Genomic DNA, 27,409 nt, shown 5'->3' with positions numbered 1-27,409 from the left:
TTGGACAGGAAGTCTTAGTGTGGTACAGCCTTCCAGTTTTAAAAGTATTTAGGGATGCGGATGGTAGCCCCTCCGACCTTTTTTTGATCAAAGCAGCTCCTGGTACACATTCACAATTGCGTGCAACTGCGCGCTGTAGGCTGGAAGCGAAACGCAGATCTAGCAACTGTGAAGTAAGAGTTAAGATATTCAGTAACGAACCCCACTTTGGATGTTTGTATTAAGGACTATTAATTCCCTGCCGTGAGGAAATTACAATAATAAAAGTTTATTTAATGAAACCTGTTGATAATTAAAGAGTGGCTTTTAATGTACTGAAAGAGCTTAGTTCGATGCCGTTGAAATTTGATTTTGAAACGCGTACATAATTTTTAAGACAAATAAAATAGGGTAACAGAAAATTCTGCTTAATTTCAACTCGTTTAACATGTTATTAAAAGCTTGAGCTGAAAATATTGTTCTTAGATCATTGCGCATTAAAGGTGTGCCCACACTACAGCAAGGCATGTCATATGCAAACTGCGGAAAATTATCTCTTACTTATCACAGACAAATTGTAAGTAAGTTAACCACTGCAAGTGGAAAGCGACCCTTCGGCCAATACTAAATTAGTTAACCATATGAAGCCACTGCTGAAAATTACCAGTAAGTCCTCTGTTCAACCTATTAGTGATGTCTGTCCGATAAGTTGCCTGCATGTGTCTTATGAAATGTTTTACGTAAGTGTGACCACACCCTTAGATTTGCTAATAAACCGGAAGGTTGTATCCCTCTGCCGCACACTCCAAAGTGATTGACTGAAAGATTGATGTAAAGTGGAATCAACTTCAAAAGGAAAAATGTAAATGGTATTAGAATATATATATATATATATATATATATATATATATATATATATATATATATATATATATTCTTTCTTTCTTTTTCTTTTAACGTGCTTTTATTCCCATTTTTGTATGGGGTAAGCACGATGCCTTCTTTGAAGGACTTTTGATTTGGCTTTGGGGTAGACCTGTGGTCTCGATCGGCTGCCCTGCCTGACATCGCTTAGACCCCGGTACGTAAGTTTCATGTATCATACCAGACCCAACGCCCTTTCTTCCCAGCAGCGAGAAGTTATTGCGCGGGTATGGCGAGAGTTCGAGACGTGTGAGATGTTTGTTATGTTTTTAGAAGGTTTTGTAGTGGCTTTGTTTTGTGTGTGTATTTAGTCTGTAACATCCATTTGCTTTTAAGCAAACCTATCCGTTGATTACATATATAATCCCGGGATGTCTACACGGATAGCAAAGTGTCTGCCTCTCTGATCAGCCGGCTTTGGGGATTGATATATATATATATATATATATATATATATATATATATATATATATATATATATATATATATATATATATATATATATATATATATATATATATATATATATATATATATATATATATATATATATATATATATATATATGCATGTATATATATATATATATATATATATATATATATATATATATATATATATATATATATATATATATGTTTATATAATATATATATACATATACACATACACACACATATATATATATACATATATATAAGGAAAAAATTCTATTTTCAGTGTGAACCACGAGCGAGTTATATTTTCAGCAAATATCACATTATCAGAGCGTAATGTAAATAAATACTGTAAGATCTGTCGGCTTTCCAACCTGCTTGATTTACATCTTGCTTATGGTACAATTCCTAATGTTTGTTCTTACGTAAAAGTAAGTATGTTTATTATTGCAGTATTAAATCAGCTGAATTTTGTCCGATCTTTTCCCAAGACCTTCAATTATTTCTTCATATGTCTCCTCCCAAAGTCTAGTCCTCGATCTTTTCTCATATAAGAAGAGGGAATTCTTTCCATCTTTTACTCTATAACATCCTAAAGAAATAAAAGACAAAATAAAGTTCTACTAAAGATATTTATCCTTCGCCGTGACTCCGCTTCGCTTTGTTACTTTGAAAACAAAGGAGGAAATATCCTGAACAGAATTTTGTCAAAGTAGAGGCTTCTAGCCGTCGCTGCGCTTTATAGCAGATCTTTGAATTTCATTTTTCTCAAAGCAGGCTTTGATTCCTTGCTTTCTTTTCTCACTTCTGTCGTTTCAGATGAATGTGTTACCTCTCACACGAAGGTTATTTAGGGCATGGATGTCCTTTGCTAGATAAGGTTAACACTGGTTTTTTTTTTTACCTCTCCTTGAAAATTTTTTCACATAGTACCATTATGACAACAACTTTTTCCAGTTCTTGCCTTCCACAGTTGGACTTTGTCCATTGTCAACATCCACCTGTTTTTAAAAATGAAAGTTACACTTTTCCTCATATTTCTTTCCCACAGAACTAAACTTCCAAGATATTTTTTACTGCATGCTCCATTAGATGCTCTCAACTTTTCTGAAAATATTTTCCGCTGGTTTTTTAATTCCACTATTTCGTGTGAAAGTTTTATTAGTGCTCCGAGTTCTCTTTGAACGATTCCTCATACATTTTGTATTTTTACTTTCCATAATTTGATGTGATTTTACAGTTTTTGTGTTTTTTGTGTGACAGTATTTTTTTTTTATTCAAGATATTTTTTGCCTTCTTAAAACCTTTCTAAACCAATCTTGGGACTTTCGTCAAATCTTTACTGATACTTTACGTAATGTGAATCATATAAATTGGGTCTCAGATGTTTTTATCAAGGAAAAGAAATAATGATATTTAGTATTCGAATGTTTACTGTAAAGGTGTCCTAAATGCAATCAAAATATGCATTCCTCGCTTTTCCAAATTGAAACATTTATAAAATTATGATATCTTCCACGAATAACATTGCATTAGCAATATTTTACGCAGGTCCTGTCAGGTAGACGTGTAAGCCTCAGCTGTGAAAAGGACGGAAATGATATCTCATTGCATTTCGTCTCTGATACCTAATTTGCTCTTCTTGAGGGCCATTCAAACTTAACACTGAAATTTTCGGTCAGTAACGTGTATTTCACTGCTGCAGTGACAATTGGGATAGTTTCCTACATGAAAACTATCCGTATGAATATGTACGAAAATTATTGTCTTTACAAACATGAATCGTGACGCCAGATGTCTTTTAGCTTGTAACTATATCCCTGTTTATACCCATATCTACTGTTTTCTAAAAAAAAAAAAAAAAAAGCAAGATCATATGAAGAGAAAGGTAAAAGGAAATTATCCTTAACATCACCAATGTAAAGACTCAAATAACTGACGGAATATTAATGCCCAGATATTCTCTATAATAATAAAACCCGAGTGAATCTTCCTTGTTTGTCCACCCTGGGTGGGGACGGGGTACGTAGTGGATCGAAAGGGAGGGGTTTGTAGAGGAGACAGGACACATCCTCCCTCATCCTGCAAACCTGTTTCTCCGCCCAGGGTGGGGGCGTTGTAGGTGGGGGATCGGGAGGGTAGGGGAGACATGACGGGCAGCACCGGGTTTCAGTGCAGCATAGTGCGCGCTCTCTAGCTCTCACATCTTATATTTAAGAATTAATTGTTCCGAAACAATTTTCTAAATAAATTTCTATATCTCATTTTTTTTTTATTTTGCATAATTCATTTGCTCTCATTACTATTTATTTGCCGATCAATTATTTCTAATGAATCATTTAAAAGTTTACCAATCTGTTCATATATATATATTTTTCTTAGCGTGTTGACTGGAATTTCATTTTATTATTCACAAATCCTTCAGTGATTTGCTCTGTTGTTATAAACGACTTATTTACCCTTGATTAATTACTCTCATATTTATTACATATCTATGATTTGTCTACTTAACAAATATCCATTAAATAATAATTTGTTATTAACGTAAGACTTAATTATATATTTATTCAGACTAAGTTTTTTTGTTTTGTTCGATTTTTTGCTTACATCTTTTTTGTAAAATTTATTTACTTTATTATAAACTCGTTTATTTACTTATTTGAAGAGCTAATTTTTTATATACATATTTACTGAGGTATTTCTTATTAAAAAACCAAAAATATTTTATGAGTTATAAATCCAATTTTTTTATCTTTACACACATGCACACACACATATATATGTGTGTGTGTATATATATATATATATATATATATATATATATATATATATATATATATATATATATATATATATATATATATATATATATATATTATATATATATTATATATATATATATATATATATATATATATATATATATATATATATATATATATATATATATATATATATATATATATATATATATATATTTTATATATATATATATATATATATATATATATATATATATACACATATATACATACATATATATATACAAACATACATAAATACATACATATATAAATACATACATATATATAAATATATATATATAGTGTGTGATGTACACGCACACACACACAAACCTGCATATTTTGTATGCATTTGTTTGAAGTCTACGTGCATATCTGTACGAGTTAATAATCATTTTCCGAGAAAAACCGAACTCCTCCCTTATCCTCTTTCAAACCTGGCAGTGGAGATGGTTTCATAAAACGCCGAAGGACCTCCGTTCTCCAGGATTTATTCGATTAGGTGCTTTGTATACACATTGCGGATATGACCTCTCCCGCACTTCTCTTCCATTGTCTCAAAATGGCCGCTAATATCGGTAAATGTTGGCCAAATTATTTTTTTCTAGTGTCATAACGGTCTGGTTGTACATTGGATGTACTGTAGGGTCGTTCCAAATAGGATTACGACAATGCATTACCAAGGATTACAGAACAGTATAATATCTATATGGTATGATGCTCTCTGTCCCAAAAGACCCGTTTCAAACTGCAGAGAGAATACGTTACAGGGTGGAAATTATTTTATAGATTTCACCTCCATTAGGGAGTAAGGTATATTAACAGTCAAGTCGTTTAGGTAACATAAAAAGACGAGAAACAAACAAAAAAAACGCACATTTCATAAATTAATGTCAATATTTTTTGTTCGTTTGGTTGTTGAATTTCCAGGGGAGGGTTATTTCTTAAATGTGTGATTAAGTATAATATTGAAGATTACGTATTGAGACGAGTAAACATTTCTTTTAAGATCGAAGCAGTTTATTGGAATATGTACACAGGAGAGTGACTTGTTTGGTAAAATTAGTCTGATAACAGACTATATTGTCTTCATGGCTGTATAATATTATCATTGTCGGAGTTGTGCGAGAAGACAGAAATTAGACGTAGGTGCAGTGTTATTGAATAGGAAACAGAGTCGGAAATGGAGTATGGAATGGTTGTTGCTAGCAGATGATCCGGCACTGATTACTTTCACTTTGTTTGGTTTTATGTAGAGCCCTCCAGAGGGATAATTCCCTCTCTGGCGGGCCCTTGTACATTTTCGAAATAAGGTCCTTCTTATATTTTATAATTATCTTTCAGTGTTTTCTCGTCAGTATCGTAGCTCCTGCAGAATAGGAGAGTCTTTAGTTCCTTTTTAAATTTGCATTCCTCTTGTATGCTATCTAGATTGTGATCATTTACAAGATTTCTAATTGTGTTAGTTTTATTTCCTACGGACTGTATGTTTATTAAATTACATAAAAGATTATTAGACAAAGCCATGGTCCGTATTATTTTTCACCTTTGATACATATTCTTTATATACTGTGCACTTATTGCCATCATATGTTTTATGTTTAGTATCACTATGGCCTTTCTTTACACAATTTTTTTATACAATTAGGAATATTGAATAAAATACTGTAGACCCTAGCGAAAGGTTTTGAATGAATTTGTAGGAAGAACATTCTGAAAGTTAAAGTGAGTGAGAAGGATGTTATGATGATACGTGTAAATCGGGAAGATAGAGTGGCCTGTTAATATGGATGACAGAAGAATGGAGTAGGCGATTTGCATATGTTATGGGAAGATGAGGGAGGAGATGAAACACGGAATAGGTAAAGTAAGGAAAACAGCAGGTGTGTGTAATGGACGAAGGAATTATTGAGCAAACTCTCCTTTATGGAGGTGAAGTGTGAATGAAAGAAACAAGGTTGAAGAAAAATTACCCACTTGCATAATTTACGGTCATAAGCAGTGACAGGGCGAGAAGTATGTGTAAGTGGTAAAATATCTGGCATAATGGATGAATGTGTTTTGACATGGTTTGGTTATGGAAGAAAAATACAGGACGATAAGTTGGTTTAATTTGGATAATTCGGAATTGTCAGAAAGGAGGGACGGGAAGACCATTAACAATTGATGATAAATAAAGAGATTCCGAAAAGGGAGGACCTTAATGGGCATGAAGCTGGAAAATAATTTCCACCAAAGAAATGTTTTCTCTGTAATTTGGAACGGTTCTTTGGGATGGAAAAATTCATAAGATTTATATTATACTGTTCTGTCATCCTTGGTAACCTTCCCTTATTCTGCTTAAGGCATATCTATTGATTGTTAATTTTTATTAATCTCAGACTTATTTATTCATAAAATATCTGGTTTTTGTTTAGTTCGATTTGTTTTTTTTTAATATACGCACATTCTTACATACTCGTATATTTATTTGTTAAAATAACTATTCATTTTTGTTATTAACTGAAGTAGATATCTTGAAAATAAATATTTAATAAATGATTTTTATTTCAATTCTTTTTAATTCTTCGTATACATAAGGTATCTATCTATATACATACGAGTACATACATACACACACACACGAACCCACACACACACACACACACACACACACACACACACACACACACACACACACACACATATATATATATATATATATATATATATATATATATATATATATATATATATATATATATATATATATATATATATATAATATATATATATATATATATATATATATATATATATATATATATATATATATATATAATATATATATATATATATATATATATATATATATATGTGTGTGTGTGTGTGTGTGTGTGTATAATATATATGTATATATATGTATATATATATATATATATATATATATATATATATATATATATATATATATATATATATATATATATATATATATATATATATATATATATATATATATATATATATATATATATATATATATATATATATATATATATATATATATATGTATGTATGTATATATGTATATATAGTTTGTGTGTGTGTGTGAGTGAAAATCGCTAAGAATAAATAACCATTTTCCGAGAAAAACCGAACTCCTCCCTTATCCTCTTTCAAACTTGGCAATGGAGATGATTTCATAAAACGCCCAGAGACCTCCGCCCTCCGGGATTTATTGGATTAGGTGCTTCATATACACAATGCGGAGATGACCTCTCCCGCCCTTCTCTCCCACTGTCTCAAAATGGCCGCTAATATCCGCAAATGTTGGCTATATTATTTTTTGTAGTGTCGTAACGGTCTTGGTGAATATATTGGACATACCGTCATGTCGTTCTAAATAGGTTTACAAGAATGCATTACCACGGATTACAGAACAGTATAATATCTATCTGGCGTGATGCTCTCCATCCCGGAAGACCCGTTTCAAATTGCAGAGAGAATACATTTCTTTAGCTAAATTTATTTCAAACGTATTACTTCCCATGACTTAAAGGGAGTAAGATACATTCAGAGTAAAATCGCGCATTTAATGTAAACAAAAAAATTAAATACAAGCACCATTTCCTTAGATTAATGCCAATGCTTTTACTTCGTTTCGTGACTGAATTACTAGTCGAGGTCATTTGTGTGATCATATAAGATACTGAAGATTACGCGCTGAGAACGAAGAAACTTTTTTCATGGAATATGTAAACAGGAGAATGACTTGTTTAATATAAAACTTGGTCCGATTAAAGAACCTATATATTATCGTCATGGCTGCATAATATCATTGTGGTTCGAGTGTAGCAAGAAGGTAAAAATAACAAATTTTGAATAACAATTTATATTTTTCGTAAGTGTACAAACCAGTGCCTTTCATAAAGGATTATCTTTCAACGCGAGCTGGAAATGTCGAAACATTGTAGCAAGGCGTTGAAACAGGCGGGTAATAGGTAGAGATGGAGAGTAAGGTGGGAGTATCCCTGACCCAACGACCTCGCACTCATTTTTCCTTTGGCCGCAGGAGCTGAATGGGCCGGGTGAAATGGGACTAAATATAAAAGGGTCTGGTTTATATGCATATAAGAATATAAATAGTTGTTCAAAATTAATTTGTTTATCTTATTTAGGGGACTACCCCTCAGGTGGGAGGTCACACCCCTTCAACTGACTGGAGTCGAGAAACACCACTGCAGTTACCTTTGAAACCAAGGGAGGTCATGGCTCCTGAACCCCTACTGAACTGACAAAATAGTTGGCCAGAGTAGTAGGGTCATGGGCGTGAATGCCCCTTCTACAGCAAGTCAGTAACCATTTGGAGGACCATGATGATCCCACAGGAGACTTCAAGTTGGGAGGCAGTGTAATCCTGGCGAAACCCAGAATTTGGTGCTGAACTAAATTCTACCTAGTCCCCTCTCCCCCCTTGTTATAAAATAGAAGACAAGGGAGACACCTCCCAGTCATCAACCAGGATAGGATGCCTAAAGTGCAGTCACCTGTACCTGTACTTCAGCCCGGTGCTGCTCTCAAAAGAGGGAAAAAGGACTTACATCAGCCTTAGGTAGCTTAGGTACTTCATACAAGGTACTCACCTTGTCCAAAACAGAAATCAGGTGACTACACAGCATCACAGATCCAGAAGAAAAGGGTTTTGGACTTATGAGTGACATCCTTTACATAGAATGAGGAACAGGGAGTCTGATGTATCAGACACTCACCCTCATTACCCAGAAATCTGTAAAGTTCAACCAAACAATGAGGGGATAGCTAAAGCCCTTCACTTCAATATTACCACCATGGGAAGGGAGCCAACCTCCTCAGAGTAAGCAATGGTCTAATGAACACATACAAAGCCAAAGGAAAGAGTAGTTAGACAACCCTTTCCATCTTCGGGAATGAATAACTCCAAACAATACTGAAAAGCACAAGCTGGCAAAGCAGTATCTCACCTGGATCTCCACCTTAGATTTGGAGGGAAGAGTTGAGGAAACACTCAATTTCTCCTAAAAACAGATGAGACCTTAGTTACTGTTCCTACTAAGGAATGGTGGAATGGGAGAGGGAAAGTTCCTCATCCTACCAAAAGCCGAATGTGATATAGCAAGCCAAAAGATTTCCCCAATTAGCCTATATGCCGAGGCCAGTGAAGAACAGTAGGGAAAAATAAACACTGCCCAACAGTGGAAAAGTCTTCAAAGATGCTCTTCTAATGCTTAAAGCATGAAGAACCTAAGTCATTCAGAAATGAAGTTCCCAAGAGACCGAGACTGTTCAATGATTAAAGTATAACCAACTCCACTAAAGAGGAAAGGACTAAAGGAAAATCCTAGCCTTTACATCACATATTGAGAGGAGCCTTACTTTGCTAAAGTAAACTGGAAAGCATGCAATCTGCTGAGTATAAGCCACAAACAGAGATTCCTCCTTCTATGATACTGATCAAAGATGTTCCTCCCTTGATCCACATTCACTGAGAAACTTGAAAGGTACACCTTTAATTTCCTTACCACCCTGCAAGTAAAACCATTCTCCCACAAGCTGCTGAAGGACTCTAGTGCAAGTTGCAGGGCACGAAATGTACCACCCAGCAGCAAAGGTGAACAAGAGGCTAATAAAGTAAGATGGCTGGGTTGCTCTCATGGTGCTTTGATCAAAGAAACTTTAGATTAGGAAACAATTTGGCCAGAGGACAACAAGGAACTGCCAGTGCCAAGTGAAGAAGAAACACTTTATATCACTCCTTGGAGAAATTAATGAAAGAAAACAATGAACACAGTCAAGTGTTGTACAGGTGATTCCATCACTGTGAGACCAAAAATGGAAACAGAAAACTAAAGTTCTCTTTAATCCTAGTCTCTACCTGCCGAGAATGGCATGCAAACACTCGAAACTTTTTTATTATTTAGGAGCACTGGGACCAAAATATCCCTGCACCCAGAAGCTGAAAGTTGAGTTGAGCAGCAATGATACTCCGTTGTGCAGAATGTATAATACAGACATCCCAATCACAAAAAAAGTCTGTAAAGGAAAATCCTAGCCTTTATATCACATATTGAGAGAGGCCTGACTTGGATAAAGTAATGAGGAGAGTCTGCGATCTGCTGAGTATAAGCCATGAGCAGGAGAGACTCCTCCTTAATAACTAATCACAGAAAATACTCTTCCCTTGATGTACATTAACTGAGAAAGTTAAATGGTATACTTTCAAGTTCCTTACTACCCTACAAGAAAACTTATTCTCCCAGGAGCCACTGGAATAATTCCAGTAATAATTGCAGGAAGCGTACCATTCAACAACAAAGGTAGATGACGGTCTGACAAGTTAAGAGAGCTGGGTTGCTCTCATGGTGCTTTGACCAGAGAAATAACAGATTGGGAAACCATTTGACCAGAGGCCAACGAGGAGCTGCCAGTGCCAAGCAAAGAGGAAACACTTTGTTTATCGCTCCTCAAAGAAGAAAAGAGCACATTGAACACAATCAATTTTCTACACGTGATTCCATTACCAAAAACCGAAGTTTTCTATGATCCTAGTCTCTACCCGTCGATTATGGAAACTTGAACACATGAAACTTTTTCACTATTCAGGAGAGATGGGACCAAAATACTCCAGCACTGTATACACTGAAAGTTGAGTTGAACAGCAATGACATTCCACTGCACAGAATGCTTAATGCAGATAGCCCAATGGCAGCAAACTGTCCACTTGAGCACCTGCAATGCTTAAGGAAGTAAAGTCTGAAACTCTGTTCATCTTTACTTGAAACAAATCCTGACAAATGTGTAAACGCTCATCTACCACCTGGAGACTTCCAACCATTCTATGAACCTTCAGTGCTAAGAATGTCACAAACTCAACAAGAATGGTGCACTGTAGATGAGGTGTGCCTGAAAGTTACAAACCTGAGATGAAACTCATCCCAGGATTACTCCCTCCCCTCCAGATGCTTTCAAAACTAAAGCGATACCAAAAGTGGAAAGTAAGGCAACCCTAACTAAAGTTTTATCTGCCAAAGAAAGCGAAAGCATCATCAACGCTTACTGACATCTGCTGCTGGATGTCAGTAAGCTCAGGCTCTTTACCTGCTGCTTCTTTGATTACAAACCTCTCTTGGTCAAAAAGTCTCAGTCCATCAAGATCTGGTGGACCCTTGACCTTAAAGGCACTTTGACTCCAAACTTAAGGGTTTCATAATAAGCGAATACCTTTCAAAAAGCCCAAGTGAACTAAAAGCCAAGGCACTTCCGACAGTTATGAAGAATGAGTGCTTAAAAGTATTCATCCTTCAGTTTTCATGAAAGTAAGAAATCCCTTCTCTCTTTGATGGGTACTTATGCCATGCCCATCAAAATGAGTTTCTGACACAAACTCAAAAGGGGAGAGAGGTGAGACATTGGTCTCCAACCGTTAGTCATGGTTCCTAACAGGGAAATTCAACTCTTAGACTGAGGAACTGAAATTTTACATCTTATGCTTTTCTCCAAAATCGCTCTCACCCGGTTGACATGACCAGACATGTGAATCTGGAGAAAGAAGCAGAATTGTTGAGTGTATTAAGGAGGGAAGGAGAAGGTCCTAAACCAGGAGATGCTGGCTGTTCTCAAGATAGTAATAAGGGTAACTCTCTATTTTAGTTCAGGGAGAAAGATAGGCTTCATGTCTGACCAACATCAAACAATTCTGAAGCAACAGTTGATTCTCGTATGAGTCACCTCTCGAAGAGAGGAAAGACACTATTTATTTTTCTTATATATAACCAAGGAGGAGAACCTCCCCTTTGACTCCAATCACCTCCCTAATTGCGATCTCATACTGGACAAGTTGCCGAACACAGTAATAACCATAGGTTAAACCACTAAGCACTCTACAGAAAAGTTGCAGAGATGGTCTGCAACATTAGACTTATTATTGAGGTGAACATAAACCATTTTGATGTAACCTTTAAGAATGGGAGATTGACAGAGAGCCCACAGACTGTTTTAAATAGTGCAAGAGGCACTGTAAGAATGAATATCTCCTCTGGCATAAAAACTGCTGTGAGAAAGTTTGCAAAATCTGCTGAAAACAAAGGAACTTCATGACTGCAGGCCAGGCTGTTGACATTCTCCAAACACCAAGCACTGTCTGTGATAATGGCAACTCACCCTACCTGGAGAAAGCTGATCACCACCAGTGGACATGTGTCCTGGTCTTCCCCTGGGGGCTGAAGGGGAGAACCTGTGGAAGTATATGACAAAATTGAAGACCAAGATAAAGAAGAGGGGTGCTAATGACTAATGTTTCCTACCCTTCCCTCTGTTGTTCTTACTCATCATACACTGCAGGGGTAGTTGAGTCAGGAACTGATGACTGAGCCATACCTATCAGAGGAATCCATCCAGGAAGGAGGCTACTGGAACCTGAAAGCCCTTTTCCAATGCTGAAGTAAAGCCAAGACCACCATTACCTCTGGAGACCATGAAGACCTTCATCCTCTACCAGGTTAAATTAGGAAAGGTATGACAGAAGGACAACCTAATCCATGGTAGAACCAATTTCTGCAGGAACTTCCATGATGACTTTCCCTTATGGACTCCTAAAAAGTCAATACAACTAGTATATAAATCAGGGAACAAAAAAGTTGCTGATGACCCTTTAATTAGAAGGTACTATGTTCCTGGCAAATCCCAAACAACTTTCAGCAAGAAGTATATTACAGGAAATTCCCTTACAACAAAAATAATTAGAAAAGTAAAGTCATTACTGGTGGCACAACCGCCAGCAAAGGCGATCATTTCCCAGTATTAACAGCATTGAATACTTATCCAAAATCCTAGTTCTAAACCAGTAGTCAGGACAAAGAAAGGGTAGCATGTCTGTCCTCTACTTCGGCCAAAAGTTAAGCAAGTATGATCGTTGGTGAGTGTGGGATACTCTCCCATTCATTCTGTTGCTGGGAAAGTAAATGAGTAAAAAATGGACTGTAGAATGGTTGTTGCTTGCAGATATCCGTGTACTGATTGGGAATCAGAGAGACTCTGCAATGCTAGTAAGAGGGTTTGAACATATTTGTTGGAGAATGTTGGCAGTTTCTGTGAGTAAGAGTAAAGTTATGATGATACACGGAAACCAAGAATATGGAGAAATTAAGTCAGTGATGTGCAATTATAACAAATGATGGTAGAATGAAGGAGATGAAACACAAAATAGGTAAAATGAAGGAAAAAGCAGATGTGTGCTGTAAAGCCAAAGTGGAATGGATGAAGGGGTTGTGGAACCAACTCTTTTATGGAAGTAAAGTGTGGATGACTGAAATAAGGTTGAAGTGAGATGACCCGTCTGCATAATATATAAGATGTAAGCAGTGCTTACGGGGTTATAAATACATGGAAGTGGTAAAATATTTATCATAGGCGAAATAATGGATCAGTGTGTTTTGACATGATTTAGTTGTAAGGGAAGAATACAAGGTAAGAAGCTGGTGAAAAGTCTATAATTCCTAACTGTCAGAAGGGACGGACGGGGAGACCAAGAAAAAACTGAGTAAGTGGTAATAAAAATATGTTGGAAAGGTAGAGCCTTAATGTCTATGAAGCTTGAGTGTTTAGAGTACAGAGGTGAGTGACGCAGGTAACTGTTTCGTTCCTTGGTTCGACGCAGCGCAGAAGGTTAGTTTGACAAAACGTGTATAAGTTACTATATAGTTATGCCTGTCCTTATTTCCAATAATGTTCAGTTCTTTAATTAGTTTTCTTATGGCGGTAAAATCGATTGCAAATCCCAGTACAGCCGCGGCTACTCATGATGTTTCCCACAACTAATACTTTTTTTTTATTACTCAGTTATCCACGTCACATCAGGGCTGAAGTTATCCTAATCAAAATTACGGACGGCAAGTGAATTATCCATAGGAGAAAGTCAGAGCATCATTTCAATAACCTTCACATCATTTCAATAACCTTCATTGTTACGGGAACTTCGAGGACTGTTTCCCTCTGAAATGTATTGGTAAAACGTTCTGCTGATTGATCCTACGCCAGCAAATTTCTAGTTTTAATATAGGCTTCAGTGAACGTTGGCCTGAAGCAATCATGATTATCATCACAAAATTCAAGGATTCTTTTTGTATTGTTCTCTAAATATTCCACTAAACTTTGTTTTGTAAAAAGTGTGTCAGTGTGGAACTTGTATCAAGACAACAGAATTTCGAAAATGAAAATGGCCACTGGTATAGAACACCAACTACCTCGATACCCTTAACTTTATTCGACATACGTCTGTCCTCTCAAAACACCATTATTAAGAAATGAGGTGATGTACGTTACGGGAGACTTGTTATTGGTAACAATTCAGATACACCGCATTAGTCAGCTGTACTAAGGAACTAACACTGCACTATTTTAATCGTATAAAGGTAGTAGGGCAGTAACATGTACAACTGTTGAGTCTGTTCAAATAAACTGAAGCTTTTCAGTAGACTGGTTTCTCTGTTCAAATAAAATGAAGCTTTTCAGTAGACTGGTTTCTCTGTTCAAATAAACTGAAGCTTTTCAGTAGACTGGTTTCTCTGTTCAAATAAACTGAAGCTTTTCAATAGACTGGTTTCTCTGTTCAAATAAACTGAAGCTTTTCAATAGACTGGTTTCTCTGTTCAAATAAACTGAAGCTTTTCAATAGACTGGTTTCTCTGTTCAAATAAACTGAAGCTTTTCAGTAGACTGGTTTCTAAGTTAACCCGACTTGACGATGTTTACAGCCTAAGTTGTGCATAAGGGGATAAAAGAATTTTTTTTTAAATGAAATTTTATGTTTTTCTAAGAATTTCAGCACAATTTTGTTCGTATAGTACTTCTTTCTTCTCCTTCATAAACTTCGGAAGCTTCCAAGCATTATCTTTATGTTCAGTCAGCAATTTAAACATCAAATTACAATCATGTTGATTCTTAAGTGTCATCGGTACAATGAGTGACTACGTCCCACAGGTTTTCATCTTCAAAATAGATTAATTTTGAATGAATAAGAGTCGCTCAAGAGGCTTTTATAAGTACTAGTGTTAAAGTTGGTTTTATCAGAAAGCAAATTCTTAGTACTCATTGTAATCGTTTATAACTGCTTAAACAAATCATAATGTTATCCTCAGGGTAGGTTATAGATTTTTACAAGTCCATTGGTGGTGTGATTTGTTTTAAATCGCATAATTCATGATAATAGCAATATGATTGGCTATAGTTCAAAAACATCGCATTTTCGCCACTGATCATATCCTTGATTAATTAATAAATATTTGGAGCTTATTGATTTATATATTACATTTAAAAAAAAATCTCAATTACGTCGTAATGCTTGCTTCGACCTGTTTCTGTAAAATATTTCTGAGGCATTTCTCTAAGAGTTTAACTGTTTGTAAACAACTGTAATTAGACCGCAGAATAAGCGTTATAGTTCGCAACACCAAAGGCTTTGCGAGGGAAGTGGACACTAATTTCCAAAGTCCCTTATTCCATTCAGTTTCAGGATGCGAACTCTTTGCTTGATTGTACTTCCAAAAATCTTTGTCTTTACATAAGAAATGAAATCCACAAACTATTCTTTCGCATTTTCTCTCCTTCCTTCCCTTTAAGAATGAACGGTTTTCGTTAGTGTTCTGTGGCCCTCTCGGCTTCAGCACAAAGAAAACACAATATAATGCTCTCTCTCTCTCTCTCTCTCTCTCTCTCTCTCTCTCTCTCTCTCTCTCTCTCTCTCTTTGTAAGCTCCGTAACTTTGCCTGTGCTAACCTTGCAATTCCCGGCACAATTGTTGACTTTGTTTTCAAGAATCAAAGAAATAAGAGGCCCCTATTCACCCGAGCTAAACCAGCACCTGCTGTGTAAACCTGAATGCGAAAATAGCGGTTTGTGTTTTTCTTTCAGGGTAAAAAATTCTGGAGAAAAGAAGCAACGAACGATGGGTAAATGCAGCCAAAAGAGCCATAACAAAGGAGAAACTAACAAGGAAAACACCGTTTAATGGCAAAAATGAATAATGCATGAATAATGACGTCAATTACATGACATGAAAGGGATTCTGCAAGCCTAATCTAATAAAAAAAAAAAGTTATCAAGGCAAAGAGAAAATATTATTCGTCCTTAACGCACTGATGATATCGAAATGAAATGAGATATGTTTCAGGTGATAAAATATGACAGTTTTTAAGCACAATAATTTTTATTCGTTAAAATAATTATGGTTCGTTGATCGTGATTCTCCCTGCAAATATCTTCAGAATAAACCATGAATCTCTTTCATACGCTTCCGTGAATTATAGCACTAATTATCTGATCGTTATCTTCATAACTGCATATTGATTTAAAGCATCATAAGGATCATTTAAAACGCTAATGTGCATTACGGAACATAAATATAACCTCTTTACAGGTGAACTTTTACCAATAATCATTTCACTATTTCTCATTAACGAAAACATACTCAACGTCAAGTCTGTCATCACTTTAAAGAATACACTGCAATATAATGCATTTGCATGCCCCCCCCCCCCTCTCTCTCTCTCTCTCTCTCTCTCTTCCTTTGAACTTCAGCATTTTGTCTGGTATTCATGTCATATTCATGGTATGTATAATTTCAATTTCTGAAGAAATTTCTTTGCGATAAGGGTACAGAATACTGATAATTTTACTGTTGAATATATCGACAATTTCATATGTAAAGCAATATTAGTGTTTGTAAATCTAAAAAGTTAAAAGAGAAGTAATGTGGGTAAATAGAAGCCACGTAGAATTAAAAATGAATGCAAATATCAATAGCAGTGATATGGAAGTGGTTGGTATGTTGAAGTCCCAGGAAATAATGACAATGGATGATGGTAGGGTGGAAGAAAGACGATTCAAATAGTGTAAAGCCAAAAACGTACTCAGATTTGTGGAAAACGTCTGTGAAGTGATGTTTGGAAGCGCAGAAAATTGCAAAGTGCAAGGTTAAATGCATCAGATACTGTAGAACCAATTTGCCTTATAATAAAGCACTGTGGAAACTGAATATCATCAAGACGAAAAATGCATGAGTTATAGACATGAAACGTTTCTGTAGTATATTTGAACAAGTAAGGTAGAAAATGTGACACAGGCCTCCTGTGCTAGGATCAGCGGAGGTGAAAAACTAATGTCTTGCGAGTTGGCTTAGTGATGTAAAGAAAATAGAAAGCAATTACTGTAACTACAAATATAAAGAGATGACGCCTGAGAATCGGAGGAGGGAGATTCAAATACTTAAATGGATAGAATGAAACAAGTCTTAAAGTATGGTCGCAATAAATATCCTCTCCCCCTGCCAAAAAAACGAAAATGCTAACTACTGGAGGCGAGGGGTTAAAGGGTATTTGGTGCACTGCTGATGTACGGTCATATGAATGTGAATCCATACATGGCAAGGAATGTGGCAATAACTGTTCATTCATATCTATAATCATCATTTATGTAAAGGAAGTCCTTAATAGTGAATATATGTATGTATATACACAAACATACATATATATATATATATATACAATATATAAATATATAAATATATATATATATATATATATATATATATATATATATATATATATATATATATATATATATATATATATATATATATATATATATATATATATATATATATATATATATATATATATATATATATATATATATAAAACAAATGGGTTTTGCCACATCCCACATTTCACAAGCTACCTTTGTGTTCGTATATATACCTATATTTAATTATCATCACCGATTTCCTTTCATTTCGCAAACCTCTGATTACTAACGCTATCACCATAATTTTAAAAACTGGGGAAAAATAACAGATATGCACAGCCTCACTTCAGTCATCCCCCCTGAAACAGGATTTTCCCGTCTAACTCCCTTCGACCAAATCCTTTCTGTAACTCGACTGTCAAGGAGCACTTGAAACCCTTTCTGCAACTTCCAATAAAAATCACGTTTCTCGTTTCCCACTGCAAAGATCGAGTGGAACGCCAAGTGAAACATCAGTTAGCACGCTGTTAGACGGATGGATTCCAATTCACGTGTCATGTGTTCTGAAATGCTTTGATTTTTTTTTTTTTTTATATTTTTATTTCTCTGCTGCATTTATGATTTGCGAAACTGTACATCTGGTTTTGAAAAGGTTTGATGGAATGTCTAAGAAATAACCGTTTTGAGGATGACTGCGAGAAAAAAAATAGTTGCTTAAAAAACATATTAATGCACTTACATGCATACTTGCATACATACGTACATACATACAGCATATACATACATGCATATAAATATATATACATATATATATATATATATATATATGTATGTATGTATGTATGTATGTATATATATGTATATATGTATATATATGTATATGTATATATATATATATATATATATATATATATATATATATATATATATATATATATATATATATATATATATGTACAGGTGTCCATAAAGACTCTACAATTTAAAAAATATATTACAAACGCCACTGACGAGATTTCTCAATCAGATTTGTTCTATGTACTCAGCAATTGTCAAAGTTTTTAAAGTTTTTAGTCATATTGCATTTGAGTATTTCAGGTACCCTGTTGATGAAAGAGGTACTGTTAAATGAACCCCTCAAAAATGGCTACTCTTCAAGCAAAGGCACAGTGTGTCATGGTTTATTGAAACAAAATCAGATACGCAGACCCAGCGAAAATACAGAACTAAGTATGGAAGAGATCCACCTTCACGCCCGTCAATTCGTGCATGGCACAAGAAATTTATGGAGAGGGGGACAGTGTTGCATAAAGGGAGGAGTGGACGACCAAGAACATCTGAGGAAAACATCGATCGTGTAAGACAAGCCTTTGATCGTTCACCTACAAAGTCCATCTGTACTACTGCCAGACATTTACAGCTGCCACATTCAGCAGTGCACAAAGTCCTACACAAGAACCTGCGATTGTACGATTACAAAGTGCAACTCATACAGGCACTTGAGCCAAATGGTAACCCAAGACAAAAATAGTTTGCAGTTAACATGCTGGAACGAATTTTTGAGGATGAAATGTTCCTCAACCGAGTTTGTTTTAGTGATGAGGCAACCTTTCATGTTTCAGGGAAACTGAACACACATGATGTGAGAATCTGGGGATCACAGCATCCCCATGTGACTAGGGAACTTCACTGAGATAGTCCAAAGGTGAATGTGTGGTGTAGGAGTATGTGCAATAGAATCATTGGTCCATTTTTCTTCAATAAGCCATCAATTATTGCAGATGTTTACCTTGACCTTTTGACTGACTATGAGGCACCACAACTCCAGCAAGATGGTACACCACCACATTGGGGACTGCATGTTCGTGGGTTCCTAAATCAAACGTTTCCAGACCGGTGGACCGGAAAGGATGGCCCAACTCACTGGCTAGCTCGTTCACCAGATATCACTCCCCTGGACTTCTTTCTATGGGGTTATGTTAAAGATATCGTGTATCGAACAAAGATACGGGACATCTCTGATCTCAAGCAAAAGATCACTTATGCCATTGCCACCACTGATGAGGCTATGCTACAGTGAACATGGCAAGAAATCGAGTACCGTCTTGATGTGCTTCGTGCAACTAATGGTGCCTATATAGATGTGTGTTAAATGAAGCTAAAAAGGTTCAATATCTACTCCTCATTTTGTAATAATTTTCACTTATTTGTTGTTCATTTGCTTTTTTAATATATTTTTTAAGGAAATATGTTGATATCTTCGAGTAGTCATCGTAAAATAACTGATACTGTGGCGAGGAAGCCTGACTTCCTTTCCGTTATTGGAAAAGGATTTTGCCGTTACCGAATATCGGGAAAATCAAAGTCTTTTGAAAATAGGTCTTTTCGACATTTTCGTTTTAGCAAATTCAGGAAAAAAATACTTTTTTTTTATGATGCTTGTACATGTAAAATAAAAAAAAAAATTCTTCCTTGGAGATAAGTGAAATATTTCTTATTTTTAATTTAGAACTTTCCGTAATCATGTAAGACTATTATAAACCGTTGATCTTTTCCTGCTTTGTTACAATACGATTGCTTACTCCTTTCAGGAAAATAATGTCAGATCTATATATGTTGAAAATCTTAATCACAATACAAACTGTTTACGCATTTGACTCTCGCAATGACACTTCAAACTAAGTCCATCTCCGCCAGATGGCTATTCAATCAATTTTAAGACGTGTTTACAACTTACCTCTATTCATTTTCTGTGGGGCCTTCGCATAGCTATCATCTGTCCTCTGTTCCTACTTTCTATCATTTTGCCTCAACCAGTGACAACATTCATCTGTAAAAAAAAAAAAGCTTTTCTCAACAGTTTTAGCGCGGGGCCAAATGGCAAAGTCATCTTTTATTGGCTGCTCCATTTGCAGCTCTCCTCTTTTGTAAGCCGATTTTCCTTTTATTTCTCTTATTTTCCCTGAAGCAATCCCTCCTGTCACTTCGTCCTTTCCGGTAAGAGTAATTTGGATGCGAGATGTGACAATGTTTGGTTTTGTAAAATAATACCATAGATACACATCCGGTAACAGGCGTAATGTGACACTGATTGAAAATCTTCATTTATTTTTCATCTTCAAGATAATTGTCACCAAATCCATTTAAACCACTGCAAAACCATCACTGGAATTTCCGCGGAATCTTTTTTTGCGACCTGATGGGATGTCATGCAAACTGCAGTATTTAAAATATGAAAAATTAAGACAAACTCATATGTGCATTTAAGACTGCCTCAAAAGAGAAAATATTATTCAATTGGTTTTTAGAATGAAATGTTCAGAAACATGAATAATCTCTCCAGATCGTTCCTGTTTACATGGACTAAGTAAATATGCGCAATTGTAACACATTACTTGTTGTAATGTTTCTCATTCAAATTTAATTTCTTAATAGTAAAATTAAAACTATAAAAATCTTCCAGAATCACGGATCTACGACTTCAGTTTCAAAATAACACTATAAAAATAATAAAGTACTTTAAACAGCACTACCAAAGGATGTGATGTTTATAGCTATATAAACAACCACAGTGCAGTGACGCCGATAAAGAGAACATTATTTTAGACACTCCGATAGGAAATTATCCTCCATAAATGGTACGTATTAGTTATTTATTAAAATGCCCAAAATCCGAGGATCATAAGCAAGAAGAGAACATCAAATAATAGCTGTATATGAAACGCTAATAAAGTAACCGAAGAAAAACTTTCCCTTCTCTTTCACCATTTTACAAACCCACTACGTCACTACTGAGTCACCCATGATTAACTCTTCTCTTTTATTTGTTAAATTTCGCAGTTGATTATGTCCTTTGAATTTCTGTAAATTCCGACTGCATTATCGAAGTTCTCCGTATATCTCGAAATATTCCATGTACTCCATTATTATTATTATTATTATTATTATTATTATTATTATTATTATTATTATTATTATTATAGACTTTGTACCTGTCGCATTAATAAAAGACGGTAATATCTATTTTTAAAGCGGTTTTGCAATTTCTTCGTACTTATAATACATCAAATATATTGTACTGCATTTCATTTGCATGTAAACATTGAGTTCAGTAACCGTTGAAAATCTGTTACTCTCATGAATAAATAAATGTACATGTATATTCATTATGCTTTATAGATTATTATTATTATTATTATTATTATTATTATTATTATTATTATTATTATTATTATTATTATTATTATCAGCACTTGAATTAACATAGATCAACAACAAGGCTCACTGAACAACCACCATTCTTTGCCACAGTATTCGGAGACACCAATGGCCGTCCGTTTTGCATATGCCGCCTATCTCAACAGACCTCAGATGAGGCGGGAGCCATGTCGCGCTCCCCTTTATAGTTCGATATTAGATCCTGTTACCAACCTGGCGCTCGGCAGGGTATTCTGGTGTCATCCAGTCGTGCCTTTCCCGACAGACTGCTGCGAGTTTCCGGAGAGCGCATCGGTTTAACTTCGTTATTTTAATTGGGTCTTTGCTTTTGTTGACCCCAGTGGTCGTGACGAAAAATATTGGCAGGTTTTAAGAGACATCCTTAGATTCGGGATCATGGAATATGTAAGCCTTCTGATATTGGACACTTTTTACCAATTAATCCTGTATATATATATATATATATATATATATATATATATATATATATATATATATATATATATATATATATATATATATATATATATATATTATATGCACATTAACGTTTCATATACAGCTATTATTTAATGTTCTCTTCTTGTTTATGATCCTCGGATTTTGGGTATTTTAGTAAATAATTAGTAAATAATTATAGCGTTTACTGAAACTGACGTCGTAGATTCGTGATTTTGGAAGATTTTTAGAGTTTTAATTTCAATATTAAGAAATTAAGCTGGAATGAGAAACATCACAACAAGTAATGACATATTAACTAAATTTTTCAAAAAAACCTCCAGACATCACCAACACAGCTGTTCATCGCATAATAATTTCTCTTTTAACCTTGTGTATCTTTTCCACTTTTTTCGTCCTCCTTGTCTCTCTCTCTTGTGCTACTAGTGTGAGTAGGTGTCTTGTTCCCTCTTTCTTCTGTTTTAGATGTAAATATGGTGTTAATAAGTAAATGTTGTACTGTTGTACAGTACATACTCTTTACATTATGTATGCAAGCATTATTTATTTTTAATCGCTTTTTCAGCCTGGAAAATGTATCGAGCGATAAGAAACGTCGGCTTTTTAATATGTTTATATATATATATTTTATATATATATATATATATATATATATATATATATATATATATATATACTATATATATGTACACAAATATATATACTGTATATGTATATATATGAATATATACTATATATATATATATCATATACATATATATATAAATATAAATATAAATATATATATATATATATATATATATATATATATATATATATATATATATATATATATATATATATATATATACTATATATATGTACACAAATATATATACTGTATATGTATATATATGAATATATACTATATATATATATATCATATACATATATATATAAATATAAATATAAATATATATATATATATATATATATATATATATATATATATATATATCATATACATATATATATAAATATAAATATAAATATATATATATATATATATATATATAATATGTATATAATATATATATATATATATATATATATATATATATATGAATGTCTTTTCCTGTAATACTACAGTGTAATATGAAAATAAGAAGGCCCATAAAACACTATTTAAACGTTGAAACCATGGTTTATTGAAACAAGAGCCCGAAATATATGGTTTCAACGTTTAAATAGTGTTTTATGGGCCTTCTTATTTTCATATATATATATATATATATATATATATATATATATATATATATATATATATATATATATATATATATATATATATATATATATATATATATATATATATATATATATATATATATAATACACATATATATATATATATATATTTATGTATATAATGTATACAGTATATATACATACAGTATATACCCACATATGCATCTGTAATAGGCACCACACACAATTATACAAGAGACAATTCATGCTTAGATGAAATAACTCATGTTCCAAATCAGCAAAAAAAAAAAAATCAAGTTACTAGTTCAAAACTTAAGAAAAGTAAAGTGTAGCTATATGAATTATATCCCATAAATATGGAAAGAATTATAAATAAAGATCTTTTGTAGTTCTTTTGATAAACTTTTGTACCTTTCTTTAAAAGGATCACAAAAAAATATAGAGATAGCAAAGGTTATGTTTTAAAGGTAAGTGCCTTTTGTGTGTCTAAAGGCAGTGAGAAATTTCTATCATTTGAAGTGACATCACTGTCAAATGGAAAAGTACTGTGGAAACAATCAAAACGAAACCTCATTTCAAACTCATTTCTCGACAGGAATGGTCCATTTTCAGGTCATACAGCTAATAATAAACGAGCAGAACCCACATGCAAACCCACGAATTTGTGGTAACTGCTCTGAACACAAACGAAATCCCGGGATCGTCGACCTGGATATATAATCTCTAATACTCTAATACTAAAATCCGAGGGGATCTTTTCTTGTTTGTCTTCCCCCGGGTGACACAGACACCCACCCCCTGCAAACCGGTTTGTCCGCCCCGGGTTGGGGCGGGGTAGGTAGGGGATCGGGAGGGTAGGGGAGACAGCAGCACCGGGTTCCAGCACACATAGAGCGCACCAAGAGGCTCGTACTCTAGTAAATGATATAAAACCTGATAAGGGGTTTGACTATCCCTTTTAATAAAAGTCATTTTGGGAAAATGTATCAAGGCCCAAATTCAGAACACCTTGCGAAATTACATTGCAGTCGGATAATTACTGGTCACCTAACTCAAGTCTTCAGTGAATAAGAGTAACATGAAACTCCGGTAGCATGTATCAAGTGTCCCATGGTCCCTGCCCCTAGGAATTGAACTTGAGTGCTTCATACAACAGATTACGGAGTTCTATGTAATTATACGCAAGTACGTAAGTGTGTATATATATATATATATATATATATATATATATATATATATATATATATATATATATATATATGTATGTATAAATGTATATATACATATGTGAGTACACACACACTTATATATGTGTGTGTGTGTACCCCTTTGAGTTATTTAATTTATTACCTGTATGAAGGAGGAATTAACTTTTGCCAAAATATGAGGCTATGTTAAGATTTCAATACCAGAGTATACAATAAGATACTTTATGGAACCATTTTACTGTAAAATATGTAGCCCCTGGTAGCAATACTTACCTCTAAAAGAATTGTGTTTTCACTGAGTGCCTTTCTGTTATCTACTATTCTCCTAGGCCATCTTACTACTCAAAATGCAACACTTGGCCAAATAGCGATTTTGTTGGGATGTTCCCTGAAAAAAAGAAGTATATATGAACCAAACACATACACACACAGTGCTCAACATTGATCAAAATTGTAAATAGCCTATTCAATTACAGAAAGGTACCACGTCCCACTTGAGTGCTGCCAATGGTTTTGCAAAGCAAACAGTTATATCATTGCTAAGGACAACATGATTCATAGTCATCTTTATGCGCAAAGAGTTCCACAATATTGTGAATTGTGATGCATGGCCTTTAAGTAAAGTTAGATTGGGCAGTGATAAAGTGAGATAATATGCAAATGTCTAGTTGCCACGAAGGGTGTTGAACGTATTGCAGCCTAAATGCACGTGACTGGGTTTTTAAGCCTTCTGATGGCTGCTTATACTAACCTCGTCAGCACCATGGTCTTTGAGACTGGAACATGAGGTTACGAACCTCTTCCTACTTTTCAGTCTGTGCCTAAGTTGAGATACTGGAGGGGCAGTTCACCACCAACCAGAAATGCCAGCTTCCCAGTCAAGTGTGAAAGCAGAGCAGCTACTAGGCAAGGAGAAAAGACACATGACGCAGCTTGGAGGAATGGCTGGAGGAGAAAGAATTCTTTGACACGGAGTTTAGTCAGCACTTCCACTGCTACACCTTGCGCAAATGGGGAGAAGAAAGATGGAGTAGGATGGTGCACTCGATGAGGGTCGACACAAGGTGCGGAGAAGAAACACTAGTTACCTTTCCCAGGAGCATTATGCTCATGAGTGAACCATATAACCCCACTGAAGAGCTTCTCCAATGAGAGGAAATGAGCCCTTTCTTAAGGAAGACGACCATCTTCTTTTAATGTCCCAGACATCAAAACACTTCTTTTCATATTTCCCTCAGAAATTACACAACAGTCGGTACAAGATTATGTTACTTCCTAAAAATATGTTAGCTAGATCTGAAAAATTAGTGCTGAAGCTTTCTCAGTTTAAAACTCTAGGAGTTTTAATATTCATCAAAACAATTTTGATATGAATAGCATTGTCAAGGGTAATGTACCAAGTATAATTTGTTGAAAGATGTAAACAAACCGGCCGCCCCCCTTCCTCCGTCATGTTTTTTTTTTCTTAGTTGTAAAGACTATGATGGCATCTCTCTCTCTCTCTCTCTCTCTCTCTCTCTCTCTCTCTCTCTCTCTCTCTCTCTCTCTCTAGATTGTTATGCAAATCGTTTCGTACTTCTTTTTTTGAATTCTAATTAGTTGCAATCTGGGAAGGAAGGGAGATGAACCCATCGTAAGCTAAATAAATCTCATTTTCGAGGTCTGCATACTTTTATAGTATACATACAATAACATTCGCGTCTGGCTGCACGAAATGAGCACTTTCCACGATAAAACCCTCCTCTACTCCTTAACAATTAAATTTGGTGCAATTTCTAAAAGCCCATCTCATTGCAAGATTTATCGGATTATTTGTTTCTTATAGTATGCTGAGAGATGACCTCTCCCGCCCTACCATCCCAATGTCTGGAAATGGCCAGTAATGTAGGTAAGTGCTGGCTAAGTTATTTTTTGCAGAGACTTAACAGCCTTGTTAAATATATTGAATGTACCGACTGGTCGTTCAAAACGAGATTACGAGAATGGATAGACAAGGTTTTCCGAACAGTCCAATATCCATGTTGAACGCCGCTCACGGCCACTCAAGAGCCGTTCCAAAGGGGAAGAAAATACATTTGGCAGGAAACATTTTAGAGTTATTGCCTCTTGTAATATCACGGGAGCAAGATACACTAAGAGAAAACTTTTGTGTAAATAAAATAACTACGCTGAAGAGAAATAAATAAATGAAAATACGATGTACCATGTTTTCCTAGTTAAAGATACACTGTCTTCTTTGTAAAATTTCTAGTAAACATGCATTTACTATACATTCACACACACACACACACACACACACACACACATATATATATATATATATATATATATATATATATATATATATATATATATATATATATATATATATATATATATATATATTATATTAAAGTGAATGTTTGTATGTTTGGTTGGATGCTATAGAAATCCGAACCACTTGACAGACCCAGACAAAATTTTGCGTACGGCCCCTATGTCACCCCAGAAAGGTTTATAACTCAAAATCAAACCCCTACCCCATGACAGACATACAAACACAGACGAAACAAATGAAATTTTCGTTTTTACCGGTTCTATCCACCTTTTCTTTAGG

At 34.6% G+C, this 27,409-nt stretch overlaps 1 protein-coding gene across 1 annotated transcript in view; it reads right to left on the bottom strand.

Annotated features, from left to right (window-relative positions):
- Window positions 1-27,409, bottom strand: part of LOC136828502 (uncharacterized) — a 171,652-nt gene that overhangs the window by 118,253 nt on the left and 25,990 nt on the right. The window contains exons 4-5 of the mRNA XM_067086542.1: window positions 25,087-25,201; window positions 20,418-20,510 (exon numbers count right to left, since the gene is read on the bottom strand). Coding sequence (XP_066942643.1) covers window positions 25,152-25,201 — 50 coding nt within the window. The 3' untranslated portion in view covers window positions 20,418-20,510; window positions 25,087-25,151. The remainder of the gene's footprint in view (window positions 1-20,417; window positions 20,511-25,086; window positions 25,202-27,409) is intronic.

This window comes from Macrobrachium rosenbergii, chromosome 43 (genome assembly GCF_040412425.1).
Source record: "Macrobrachium rosenbergii isolate ZJJX-2024 chromosome 43, ASM4041242v1, whole genome shotgun sequence".
Taxonomy (NCBI): domain Eukaryota; kingdom Metazoa; phylum Arthropoda; class Malacostraca; order Decapoda; family Palaemonidae; genus Macrobrachium; species Macrobrachium rosenbergii.
This window is presented reverse-complemented; position numbering and strand designations above follow the sequence as displayed.